The 14,335-nt window shown below is 42.1% G+C and overlaps 1 protein-coding gene across 2 annotated transcripts in view; it reads right to left on the minus strand.

Moving 5' to 3' along the window:
• SRGAP1 (SLIT-ROBO Rho GTPase activating protein 1) overlaps nucleotides 1–14,335 on the minus strand; it is a 263,498-nt gene that overhangs the window by 77,299 nt on the left and 171,864 nt on the right. For both annotated transcript variants that reach the window (XM_030548849.1, XM_030548848.1), the window contains exons 5-6: nucleotides 11,122–11,304; nucleotides 10,520–10,648 (exon numbers count right to left, since the gene is read on the minus strand). In XM_030548849.1, coding sequence (XP_030404709.1) covers nucleotides 10,520–10,648; nucleotides 11,122–11,304 — 312 coding nt within the window. The remainder of the gene's footprint in view (nucleotides 1–10,519; nucleotides 10,649–11,121; nucleotides 11,305–14,335) is intronic.

The raw sequence follows: 14,335 nt of genomic DNA on the forward strand, positions 1-14,335 counted from the left end.
CAGCGGGGGGTTGAGGTATTGGTTTAGGGGAGTCGCAATTGCAGGGCCAGCATTAAGGGGCAGCAAGCAGGGCAACTGCCTGGGGCTCCATGCCACAGGGGGCCCCACAAAGCTAAGTAACATGCTTCAGCCACACTTCCTGGGGCTCTGGCTTCACACAAGGCTCACAAGTGAAAAACAGACTCAAGTGTCAGACTGAAATGTAAGTACATATTTATATTCCAATTGATTTATTTTATAAATATAAGGTAAAGATGAGAAAAATCAGCAATTTCTCAGTAACATTGAGCTGTGACACTTTTGTAATTTTATGTCTGATTTTGTAAGCAAGTACTTTTTTTTTTTTGAGGTGAAACTTGGGATATGCAAGACAAATCAGCCTCCTGAAAGGGATACAGCAATCTGGAAAGGCTGAGAGCCACTGACTAAGGTGTCCTCAGGGATACACTACAGCCTTAAGGGAGGTTGGCACCAGTCAGGGAGGGTGCATAGCTAGGGCAGTTGGGGGACATGCTACTTCAGTGCATCCCCCAGTCGTCTTCAGTCACCCTGGGAACCCAGCTGCAGTTTAAAGCTGTTTTCCTTCTACAGAACCCATAGGTAGAATGGTGCAGGGGGGGCAAAAAGGCAATTTGCATTCCACCCCACGCCAGCAGGGCGAATCAAGCCAATTGTGTATTCATGCATACACACCTCCCTCTAACTATTATAGTCTCTTAGGGAAAGTAATATTATGCTTTGATCCCTATGTCTTATCTATACAAAGAATTTCCAAACTATTTACCATAGCTGAGTGTAAAAATTACCTTCAATAGAAACAAATCTTTCACACTTTGCCCCATGTTTAGGACTCTAATCACTGGTCCTAAGAGATCAGATTCTGCTCTGAAATCTATGACAAAAAAGGTTTGCTTCATTCACGTTACTGACCACAAAACTGCTGTGATCAGCAACAGCTTTCAGCCTTACAGGTTACTGCAGGTCATTTACTGGTGATGGGATAATGGCCACCCAAAACACAGTACATGAACCATTTTAAGTCTACAAAAGAAAGATTTCAATCTCAGTCAAGTGCATGTCCAACGACAGCCTTTCCCCTCCACATTGGAAATTTGTGTTACATTTACTGAAACCAAAATCCCTAACTTTTTAATCTAACCACATCCATATTTTAAAGGTTTCCAGACTAAAAAATTAAGGGTGTTAGCATTTATTTGTAAAGGAATTACCTCTCTCTGTTTTTCCCTATATTCTGTGTTAAATAAGCTTTTAAATTTAACTCACTATCTTGGATGAAAAGACAGACAAAAAATGATGGTAAGAAAGAGGATCAGGACAGCTGTTTTTATTTTATGAGTATTAATTCCAGCAAAAACTCATGGGAGGCTAAACTGAGAGGAAAAAGAAATACAAATGGCAATGGCTAATCTTACTATAGTGGCCAGTTAGTTACTTTTTTTACAACTACAAGCAGTTATAATTTGAATTTAGGAAAACAGGAACTTTCAGATTTGTATTAATGAAATAACCTACTGATTTATAGAGGAAATCACAATTACAAGCATGTGAAAATGGGGTTGCAGCCTTCAGCCTCAGATAGTCCCCAAGATGCCAGGATTCACCCCTCAATGCACTGAGCAATCATAATCAATCACAAGAACAAAAAACCACAATCATCATTTGTTTGGGTAAATAAGGTTGCCTGGCACTATCTTTGAAACTTATCAGCATTGCTTCTGAATCAACCTGAAAGGTTTCTCAAGTGAAGCAGGATAACCCCTTCAACACTTCACAACACACTTACTGCCAGCAAGAGAACGAGACCAGAATTTGAACCAGAGACTTCCGCACGGTAGATTTGTACATAGAGTTTAATGTTTGAATTTGGATTTGTGCTTCAAAATTAATATGTGAATAAAAATAAAATTGGACTGAATGACAATTTGCCTCAGTTTTGTTTAACAAGAAAATCCAGACACTCTAAACCCCTCCCCCCCAAAACAAAACCAAACAAACTCTATGAAGCTTGGAAACTCCCAGGCTTGGGTTAAAATTTACATATATATTTTCAAACAATGCCCCAATCCAAAACACAATTTGTTGTAGATGGATCAGAGGTTTTTGCACTCCGTGAAAGGTTCCCTCAGGCAGTATCCCAAAGACTACTAAGAAAGGAGAGGATGAAAGGTTTAATCTACCACCAGAGTGGACTTGCAACCACAAGTGAAAAATAGGGATGGCTGAACCAGTTTGGAAAGGATATGAGTCACCATTTTTTAACCTTCCTCCATTTCTAGAACGAAAACTGTTAAGATTCTGACACTTTTAGATAAACTGCTGTCACTGCTAGGAGTGGAATTGTCAAATCTCTCACAAAAGCACATTCTCTCAAGATTTTCAGACTCTGCAGAGCCAAGGCATCTGGAAAGTTTGAATAAGCAACCAAAACATTTTGACATTTATCCAAACTGAACTCAACCTCTGAACCTCTGTGAGATTCACTCATCAATAACTGGAAGCAGAAGTCCTTGTGGTTAAAGAGATCCATAGCCAACTAACAGGTAGCCATTGAAGCTGGACAGATGATCTAAATAAGCTCTCCTGTAGCATCTATTGAGGAACTGTGCAAAAGACTTCAGGAGCAGACTGCATTTGCATAGACACAAGCGCTTTGCCTACGTAATCAGTAATCAGACCTGCTTTGCAAAGTGATCAGTTTTGGCTGCTTTGGGTTAAAAGTTCACTTTATATTTGGACACAGGTAAACTAAAATGTTGTTACGCTTTTTCTATGAACAAAGGGCAGCAGAACTGTACTTAATATGCCCTAACTGAAAAGGTGTCACCTTAACTTCAGTAACATAGCTGGGGTGGAGCGGCTGCTCCCACTGAGCACATTCCCCCAAAGTGGGGCTTTTTTAATTTTTACTCTCACTCGGGGGTGCTTCCCAGCAGGGCGGCATGTCTGGGTCTTCAGCGGCACTTCAGTGGCAGGTTCTTCAGTCGCTTCGGGTCTTCAGTGGCAATTCGGTGGCAGGTCCTTCAGTTGCTCCGGGTCTTCGGCGGCAATTCGGCAGCGGGTTCTTCAGTCTTTGGTGGCAAGACTTAGGTTTTTCTTTTCTTTTTCTTTGCCGCTTGTGGCAGGTGGCACCTTTTTTAATGTGTTTGCTCCCCCTGCTGTTAGAATCTGGCTATGCCACTGCTTAACTTCAACCTTACTTGTTAAATGCAGATAGTGATGCCAAGTCCAAGTGAAAGCCAGATGGGGTGGGCACACAATGTAGACTCTGTTTAAAGGGTCGTAGCTATCATCTGATCTTTCCCCTCCAGTGTTTAAAGACAGAGCTGACTGGATTCAATTGAGAGACCTTGTTTCCTCTCAATGATCTCTAGAACTGAAATCAAACTAACAAACTGCTCTAGGGAGCTTAGTCCTGGTGGGGGGACAGTGTTGTGGTGAAACACCACGCAGAACAGGCAGGCAGCAGCAGTGAGTTCCTCTCTACCCAGTGAAATCACCAGGAGCTAGGTTATATGGTGGAACCTCAGAACACGACACCACAGTGAAGAGAAGCAGCAGCGGTGAGCAACAGCAGCAGTAGAAACAGCAGCGGCAAGCTGAAGCCGAGGTACCACTCAGTCACCTCCAGAACCCACCTGAATGCACCCCGGTACTCTGATACTTTGCTGACCACAGATAAGCTGTGAGTGGGGTGCAACTGAGGGAAAGGCATGTTAAAGGAACATTTAAACTGGTTTTCATAGATTCTAAGGCTAGAGGGGACTATTGTGATCATCTAGGCTGACCTCGTGTATAACACAGGCCAAAGAACTTGCCCAAAATAGCCCCGAGAGCAGAGCTTTTAGAAAAACATTCAATCTTGATTTAAAAATTGTTAGTGATGGAGAATCCACCATGACACTTGGTAAATTGTTCCAGTGGTTAATTACTCTCACTGTTAAAAATGTACACCTTATTTCCAGTCTGAACATGTCTAGCTTCTAATTTCAGCCACTGGATCTTGTTATACCTTTCTCTGCAAGTTTGAAGAGCAAATACTACTAAATATTTGTTCTCCACGTAGGTAGTTATAGATTGTAATCAAGTCAGTCCCTAACTTTCTCTTTGTTAAGCTAAATAGATTAGGCTCCTTGAGTCTATCACTATCCGACAGGTTTTCAAGTCCTTTAATTGTTTTCATGGATCTTCTGTGAACGCTCTCCAATTTATAAACATCCTTCTTGAATTGTGGGCACCAGAATTGGACATAGTATTCCAGCAGTGCCCCACCAGTGCCAAATCCAGAGATAAAATAATCTTCCTACACCTACTTGAGATTCCCCTGTTTATGTTTCCCAGGATTGCATTAGCTGTTTTGGCCACAGTGTCACTCTGGGAGCTCAAGTTCAGCTGACTATGCACTGCAATCCAAAAACCTTTTTCAGAGTCACTGCTTCCCAGGATAGAGTCCCCCACCCTGTAAGTATGGCCTACATTCCATTGCTGTTTCTTCAGCATTTACCACTTGATTATGTGGGTGCTTGAAATGTCTGAAAAAGGGCTCATACCTTCCTATTACAAACAGACAAATCTTGTAATCTGAATGGCTTAGCAATCTTCAAATAACTGAACAATGATATGCACCATATGGAAAGATGTTAGTACAAGCACTCAGATTAACAGGGGTGTGTACTGTACTGCTGCTCAGAAATCTCTACTTTTAACCAAATGAAGCTTGCTCAGCCTAGCTGAAAAACATTTCTTTCAGTTTTTCCACACAATACAAGTCAAATATACACTCTCTCCTGCATATGAAGTAGATCTACAGGAAGTCCAATAGAAGGAAAATAATCTATTTAAGAGACATCCAAATTCCTCTGCTTGAATAAAAAGGAAATAGAAACAGTTATACATATCAAATAATTTTTATCCTACCACTCCCTTTACCAAGGTTGGCCTCAAAACTTATTTCATAAAATGCTCCCCAAAACAAATGCTTAAGACTCAAGGTACATTTTTATCTGGCTTTTCTTATGAAGGCTTAATAAGATTAACTGCACAGCAGCATTTTAAGAAAGAAGCACTAAGCTTTGTTAATGAAATGAATGAATTGAAGAGTTCAAATTGAGTTCAGGGTTCAGTTAAAGAGTTACAATTTAGGATCATCCATATGAATTTGCCAAAATCAAGTTGTATTATATTTTAGGGTCCTATAAACACTATGAACTGTTACGTGAAAAATGTAACCCTGTTCATTCTGTTGCAATACTCCCAAAAGAAATTATTTACTTTGTAGATCTTTTCAAATGCAGAAATGTGTACATGTGGTAGGCCAACCTGACAGAATACCTCGTCTGTGCTAATTTATCTGCATAATTAGATAATTTACTACAATCAGTATACAAAATAGTTCATTGTACACCTGCACATAGCTAAGTCATCACTGCAAGATATATGTATCTAGTGGCATGGGTTGCTACTCAGTATTATGTATTGAATACTGTAGTGGGGTGGTCACCCACTCCGGCCCTGAAGGGGTTAAAACAGCCCTGGGAAAGGGGAGCCAGAAGGCTAGGCTGATGGGGAAGGCAGACACAGCTGAGGCCATGCCTCAGTCAGGCCACAGTTGGCCTTATAAAAGGCTGTGGGCCAGGAGCTAAGTGAGAGTCTCTCTCTAGCTGTGGAGAGAGACGGGCCCAGCTACTTGTGAGCACAGCAGGGTACCTAGATTGGAGCAGGGCTGGGGAAAGGCCAGAGGAGCTGGGGAGCTCCAGGCTGGAAAACACACAGGAGGCAGGCCTTGGTAAAGACTGGGAAGGGTACTGGGGCTGCAGACATGCAGCTCAGGGTATGCAAAGGCAGCAGGTTCAAACCTCCCTTGCCGATGAGTGGTATAGACTGCAGTTTGCCCCAGTGAGCAGGGGCTAGATGATGACTGGCAGTAGCCACTGAAGTGAGGTGGGGATAGGTTGGGGGTTCCTCTGGTATGGGAGACCCAGACACTATGGGGGTACTGCCTGGGGGAAGCACCCAAGGTAAAGGCGAACCAGGGTCCGGGAGAGACACAGGGGCCTGAGGCAAGAGGGACATCAGCCAGCAGAGGGCACTCTGGAGCTGGAGAGTTAATTCCCAGGACGACTAGCAGGACTCGCTGTGCCGTGAGTCGTCACATTGCTACAAGGTGGTGGAGAATGCAGGCATAGGCAGTCCATCCCTGATATAAGGGGCAGGGCAAGGACTGTGGGACTATTGCCCAGACTGCAGGAAACATGGATCCTGGATGCACTGGGGTTTTCTATGTGGGGACCCCAGGTGCCATGCCTCGTTCAGCCCTGGTGTCAACGCCCTGGTGGGGGCAGATGACCTGAAGGGGATCAGGAAGGCCCAAAAGGGAATATGGGAGGTGCAGTTGGCCCTCCATGAACAACTGGGCCAGCTGGCGGAGGAACAGCGGGCCCTGGTACAACTCCTCCGACAGGAGTTTCAGAGGAAATGGGGAGAAGGGCATGAGAAGCTGAGCGCCAGGGCCAGGAGGCCTGTGGCAGAGCGCTAGACTTGCTATGCCTGCAGGCAGAATGGACATGTAAGATGGGACTGTCCCTACTGGGATGGGGGCAGGGCGTCTCACCCAGGGGAGGAACAGAGGCGAGTCCCTAGGACAATCCGCTGGGTGAAGGAACCCAGGCGGCTGCCAACATGTTGGGCCTGTAGGTAACGAGGCCACATGCAGTGGATGTGCCCAGGCCCAACACGGAGGGTCAGGGTCAGTCCCAGCGAGAGGGCGGGACCCCAGATGGACCACAAGAGGCCCAGGGCAGCAAGGAGGCAGGGAGCCTGCTGGAGCTGCCAGATACCAAGACACATTAGGAAACACTGCCCCCTCAAAGGAACTGAGGGGTGGCTGAAGGAGGTACCTGGGGGCCCAGAAGGGCTAAAACAGGAGGAGGTGGCGAAGGCAGCAACTGCGATGGAGGGGACCTCGTGGGAGGTCGGGACCCAGACTGTCGTCAGGCAGGTCTTTAGCCAAGGGACAGAGAGTGAGTGGGTCCAGCAAGAGGCTGGGTCCCAAACCCTGCAAATGGAGGGTCAGGGGGTTGCAGACCTATGGATGTGGCTGGAGGCAGTGGAGCTGGCCCGCCAGAAGGCAGAGGCACACTCCCGGGAGATGGCCTGAGGCTGGGAAGTGTCAGAGAGGAAGCGTGCGGTCCAGGAGGGGCAGCCCCGGAGGAGGAGCTCTGGGGAGCCCAGGCCAAGAGTCCCACCTACTCCCAGGGGTGGGGATTTTGAGGGGGGTTAAGGAGCACTGAGATCCAGGAGGGACACAGGGGCCTGAGGCAATCAGAACATCGGCCAGTGAAGGGCACTCTGGAGCTGGAGAGCTAATTCCCAGGATGACCAGCAGGAGGTGCTGTGCCAGTGAGTCATTGCGTTGCTACAAATACATACCCCCCAACATAGGACTAGATTCCATATTACTCTGGCCCTTTTGCACAACTCAGACAGTGTAACCAGCTCCATCCCACCCCCAATTCCTCCTGTATGATCAGCATTTAGATGCAGTGGAGAATTGACTTCATAGTGTGTACATGCAAGGGTGCACAGGAGGGAGGGCAGGTGACAACAAGGTAGAGAAGACAGAGAGTGAAGAAGCAACTATAACACTGAATTTCCTCACTTTTGTAAATTTAAGTCAGGACTGTAACATTGCATTAATATTTTTACAGCATGAGATTTCTTAAATTCACTGTAACAGGTGGGAAGCATGTTTCATATTGTGATTGTGAACCAAAAACCTTGTGAGAACTTTTCCATTTACACAACACTGTTTCCTTTGGGAAATAGTAAACACTTAAAAAATCTATACTGACTTCTTATATAGACAATATTCTGATTAAATGACGTGTCTTTCAGACATTCATGTCTAAACAACTTCTGAATATGGCTCTGAACCAATTTCCAGTTACACATAATTATAGCTGAGACCCATAAATCAATGGTATAGAGGCCATCCAAAATCAAATCCTTCATTTAAATTCTTTAAGGAATGGTCATATTTAAAACAATTTTGCCTATTTAAAGTGGTTATGGCATATATTAACCCATGGCTTGAAAAGATACTCATCCGTTATGAACAGGTATCTTTCCCATGCAAGTGCCACTAAATTCTGTTGATTTTAAGTTTTCTGACATTAAAAAATCCAGTCTTTATGATTGTGCCAATAGCTTTTGAAACATGAGCCTCAAATGTTAGCCAATGTGATTCTGTCTTTGTAAGTCTGTAGACAAACAGCTTCAGTGCTTCTGCTTCTGGCAGTATCTTTCCTCCAAGTCAGTGAAAACTGTTTGGTCTGGTCAGTTTTCACTCCTGCTATTGAAAACTCTGTGGACATCAGTGAAATTGACAGAATCAGGTCAATTTACCAATCTGTAGCTTGAGAAAGTTCTTTCCAAAACTGGAAATAGGCACTGGAACTATTCTCTGGGGAGCATGACTCAAAAACAGAGGCCAGAGAAGGGGATGATTAGCAGAGACATCACCAGCGCCCTTGCAAAGGAGGTTCTGTAGTGGTGGTGGTAGAAAAACAAAGAAAATATCTACCTTCCCTCCTTCCAGCAGATAAATGGGGTGCACCTTCGTCAGACACCTACTAACTAGAGCAGGAGTCAGCAACCTTTCAGAAGTGGAGTGCCGAGTCTTTCTTTATTCACTCTAATTTAAGGTTTTGTGTACCAGTAATACATTTTAACGGTTTTAGAAGGTCTCTATTAGTCTATAATATATAACTAAACTATTGTTGTATGTAAAGTAAATAAGGTTTTTAAAATGTTTAAGAAGTTTAATTTAAAATTAAATTAAAATGCAGAGCCCCCCGGACCAGTGGCCAGGACCTGGGCACTGTGAGTGCCACTGAAAATCAGCTCGCGTGCTGCTTTCGGCATGCATGCCATAGGTTGCCTACCCCTGAGCTAGAGGCTACAAAAATGAAGCCCCCAAACAGGGTCCAGGGTCAGCAATCTAAGAGTCTGGGAGAGCTTGATTTCTCACTTGAAGTGTTACCCCTGTATAGAGGAGCCTCTAATCTTAGATTAGTCCTCTGGCTTAATCTTCCGACTATTAGGAGTCAGGTAAATTTTTCAATGCATGAGGAGGTGGATTGGGGTGAGTGGATGGATGGATGTGGGTGGGGAAAATGACAGAAAAAACAAATATGGGTGCTGAGGGAGAGAGATTTTGGGAGAAATGGGAGACAAAACAAAGGGGAAGAGAGAGCATGCAACAGAGTAAAAGAAAGAGGAAGAGAAGAGGATACTGAAAAAAAGAAAAGAGGAAATAACTGACATTGAAAACACAGCAAGAAAAGATATGCCATGTCTTACAAAAAAGAAAGGAAAAAGGTATTGTGAAGGCAGAAGGAAAATAAATAATAACGAAAGCAAGAGAGATTATGTAAGTTACATTTTAAAATATATATTAAAAGGAAGTTAATTTACAATGTTATAATTAAACACAACTACACAGCTATTCTAGTCCATTAAATTGCAGTGGGTATTTTTCACTTTGGCTAGTCGGTGTCATGTACATTTTTCAAGATCTGCAATAAACCCATGCTATAAAACACAGTCTAGCGAGCTTGTCCTATAGTATAGAACATCTTGACATCAGTGCATGACATTTGTGAACATATATGCCATTTAAAATATAGTTCTACTCTGAAAAGTGATTATATATATGGTGATCCAGTGTTTCCTGTCTCAAAGTTTTCTATATCTAATACAATAAGTTTACATTTTTTTAAAATGCCAGGCCTACAACCTCACCCTGGGCTTGGAGTCAAGCTGGGTTCCTTCCATACTTGCCTACAGATTCTGCAGGCCAAATTCTGATATAAGTTACATCCATGTAACCCCAGGGCCTTCAATGACTTTGCACAGATGTAGCTCATTGAAACTTGTCAAACATTTGTGTTGATAATGCACAAGGTGGAGTTGATCCAGTATACTCAGTTGTAGCTCTGTTGGCTATGCAGTGCTAACAGGACTAAAAATCAGTAAAAATGTATTTTTTGCCATTAAAATTAACATAAGTGATTCTGAGTACACATAAAGAACAGGGATTTTTGAGTAAGGTACCAGAGTAAAACCACATTTTAAAGTTTTTAACTTGCAGCATTAAAATTCTTCATTCTTGTTCCAGAAACATTTCCCACCAGAAGGTGGAAATGTCCAACCATTTCTGTGTTTAGTGCTATCGTTGCCATGTTTTCTCCAGTCACCTACTTGCCCACCAAATTTTAAAGACATGAACTCAGCTTCCTACCGGCATTTGTTTTTGTAAAATATAAAACTAAAAGGAAAACCTATTGGTTACATTATGAAATATTATAGTAATCAATATACTGTATGATCAGTGACAAATGTAACTAAACATTGTACACCTCCTCTTAGAAGATGAAAAGCAGAAAAAAAATAATATATATTATTCTTGAACAGAATATAGGTATAAACATCAAGTACTTACATCAATTAAATCGGAAAGGTCGTGAATATAATACTTGAAAACAGAAGCGTTGGTTGCTTCAAGGGTTAGTAGGTACTCATTTCGGGCTTTAATAGATTTCAGCTTGTTTTCAGAGTATTTTGCTTTACGCTGAGAAAGAAATTGTGTATTAATATAGTGAGAAAGTTTGAATACCTCAACTTTATCATGCAGCAAAATAGATGTGTGCATTAATTGTTACTATCAACTAGAAAGAAACTTCAATTTTTGCTACGAGTTTAACAGAAACACAATTTTAAAACCCCATCAACAGAAAATGTAATTTATGAACAAGCCATGTAACAAGGAAATTACTGGGAGTAAAAACACTCACTATCTCTGAATTGCAAGTTCTCTGTAAGCTACTACTAGTTTATAACATAAATATATCTAGCTAGCTACTTCTAGTTTATCATAGATTAATCTCATCATATGCCACATATTTCCTTAATGGACAATCTCTCTCTAAAACCATTCTATAGAAACATATACATCTAAGCTACAGCTTCAAAGGAATGTCAGAACTGATCTGAATTTACTTCAAATTAAGCAGGATAACAAGCTTTTAATGAAACCCTATTTACTTTTTCCTTCATTTTCTCAATTTTCTTCACAGAACTCCTCCTCTGGTGCCTCTCCTCTAGTCGAATATGAAAGACAGGGTCTCCTGACCTCCCAATCTGTTTTTCTTCTTGCTTCTCTGCTTCCTTCAGCTTGCTTTCTGCACTGATGCTCTCTGCATGATACATATGGTATGTTTTCATGACCTGTGGAAGAGACCGTCAAAGAAGAGTTAAGAGGCAATGGATATAAAAAAGCTTCTCATAAACAAAAAAAAAAATCACAGGGCCCCTGAATAAAAACACCATCTTATGAAGTCTTGAATAAATATCTTTGCCAACAGCGTTTAGATTGTATTTTTCCTTCCTGCTCCATTTAATTTAATCTCAAGAGTTAGCAGTAGGCATGCATGCCTTGCTCATGTGACTTACTTTCAAGGTTGACTGTACATGACATTAGAATTGCTATTGTTCTGTTTGCTATTTATACTGCACTTTGCATCTCCGAAGCACTGTTCTAACTACTCTGGATAAGGAGAAGGTGATGGAAAATTAGTCCTAATTTAAGCAGGTTTGCCTTCTCCCTTTTACCCTGGGGAAAAAAGCAAGTAACATGCACCTCAGAACAAACTTTTCAGCAATGGAGTACACCCACCACCCCAAAGTAGAGTGGGCATGCACCTGTCTGTTTTTTGGTTTCTATATTGGTTTTGGGGAAAGAACAAAACATAGAATCCTCAAGATGATAACTTCCTCTCTTCTTCCAGCAGATATCACCTTTGGGCCAGGCCACGCAGATGATTTTCTCCACGGATGAGTCCGCCAGTAGGAAGTAAATTGGCTGTTCCTGCTTCAGTAGGTGGGATGTGCTGAAGACACAGACCACCTTGGGGAGTTACCCTGAAATACCCTCTTGGAAAAGAAGCAGCTTCTGTAGCTGAATAGTCAACAAGGCCTAAGAAGCTTCCATAGGCTGGCAGACATTGAGGATGACTCCCAGCTGGATAGGCTCAACTGTGAATTAGTCTCATCTGACAGCTGAAACATGGCTTAGCACAGATTCTCAGCAGCCTGCTGTATGCTATTTCAGATGAATGTAGAACAGATGTATTTTTAAAGTTTTGTGCAAAAAAATCAAAAAGCTTTTGGAGAACTCTAATTGTCCATAATGTAAGTAAGTACTAAATTATTTAGCACTTAAGATGCTGATAGAACTAAAACGTGATCTATATTGAAAATAAAACAGCAGACTGTTCACTTCCTTCCTTAAGGAACATAGAAAAAATTGTACAGCGTTTCAAAATGAGTTGCTTTTTTAATATGTTTGCAAACATAGGATTACAGGGGACATGATAGCAGTTTTCAGGTATCTAAAAGGGTGTCATCAGGAGGAGGGAGAAAACTTGTTCACCTTAGCCTCCACTGATAGAACAAGAAGCAATGGGCTTAAACTGCAGCAAGGGAGATTTAGGTTGGACATTAGGAAAAAGTTCCTAACTGTCAGGGTAGTTAAATACTGGAATAAATTGCCTAGGGAAGTTGTGGAATCTCCATCTCTGGAGATATTTAAGAGTAGGTTAGATAAATGTCTATTAGGGATGGTCTAGACAGTATTTGGTCCTGCCATGAGGGCAGGGGACTGGACTCGATGACCTCTTGAGGTCCCTTCCAGTCCTAGAGTCTGAGTTTCTATGCCAAAATACCTAATATATGGAATGGATATTATTATATTACAGCAGGATGCACTCAGAACAGCACGGCACTGCGCTACGCACTATACATATGCATAGTAAGAGATACTCCCTGCCCCAAAGACCCTACAATCTAAACAGATAAGACAGACAATGGTACAGAGATACAGCAGGGCAGTGGCTGAGCTGGGAACACCACGCGGGCCTATTGAGTCTCAATCGTACATTGCTTAAATGTAACTGAATGTTATGTTTTACCCATTACATTTGGCATTTTTACTAACAGCAAGAAATAATCTATGCACAGGGATTCATATTATATATATGAAATAAAAACTGATAAAATACAACAGATCATAATTTTTCAAGAATTTTGTTTTGTAAAATAAACACTGAAAAGAACAGCAAGTGATGAGATTCCATTAAAGATGACATGAAAAAGAAATTAAAAATATGGGTTGTGGCCTTTAGAAGATACTTTTTATATAGAAGGCCAACAAGATTTTTTTCAGCAAAAGCTTGCCAGCCCCAAAATGAGAACTATGTTCTTTTAGGTCAAGGCCTAGCCCATCATCTGGGCCAAACAGGAAAGTCATTTAGTTTTTCTATCTATTCTTTTGCCAGTAAAAAGAGCATGATGACACTTATCACTTTTTCAGCTGCAGACCTCAAGGCACTTGACAAAAGTGGCTAAGCCTAAGTAGTGCTGTTTTACAAACAAACTAGGCACTCAGATGTGAAGCAATTTTCCAGAGCGTCCCTGTAGTCTAGTGGATGAGATACAACTGTCTCTCACACTCCCCACCAACAGTTTACACATGAAACAGAACCTGTGACATTCCAGCTAGCTGCACTAAGGGAGTACAGGAGCCACTACTGCTAGGAACTAGCTCTCTCGGAGGACTCCAATAAGCCCAAGCTAGAGTGCCATTCCCTCAAGCCTCATGAAGAAGGAGCTCTCTCCAGGGACATCTCAACCTCTCCTTACACATAATGATTACAGAATCCACAGCAGCCCAATAGAGACTACTTCAAAAGCAAATCTATGTCAACTCCACCCTCTCCTGCAGCCTGGCCTTGACTCTGTCTCCTGAGGAATAGAGAATCAATTTGAAATTCCCATTTCCATCTGAAAACATTGTATCTGCTATTGTTATATGTGAAACATTCAATTACTAGAATTGAAAGAGATTTGCGTTCGTCTGTTTTTGCAGTATACCAAGGGCTGAACTACATATAGTGTTTGCACCAAGAGAACCATATTGGTTTAGAAATTAATTCAGTTAAATTGGTGCAGCCCGAGTGCATATGCAGTTATATCAGTACTGACATTAACATATATCTGATGTGTCTGCATCCTCACTGGAAGGTTATACCACTTTAACTATATCAGTTTCTAACAGATGTTGTTAAATCAGTGCACAAAGTGCATACAGACCAGCCCTTACTCTGTGCATTTGGCTTGTGTATAGTGTGTTTTGTTGATGGCACTTCCTATCCCATGCATATTATTACATCATTCTCAGGCAATTCTCTGGAGAGCTCAC

This window comes from Gopherus evgoodei, chromosome 1 (genome assembly GCF_007399415.2).
Source record: "Gopherus evgoodei ecotype Sinaloan lineage chromosome 1, rGopEvg1_v1.p, whole genome shotgun sequence".
Taxonomy (NCBI): Eukaryota; Metazoa; Chordata; order Testudines; family Testudinidae; genus Gopherus; species Gopherus evgoodei.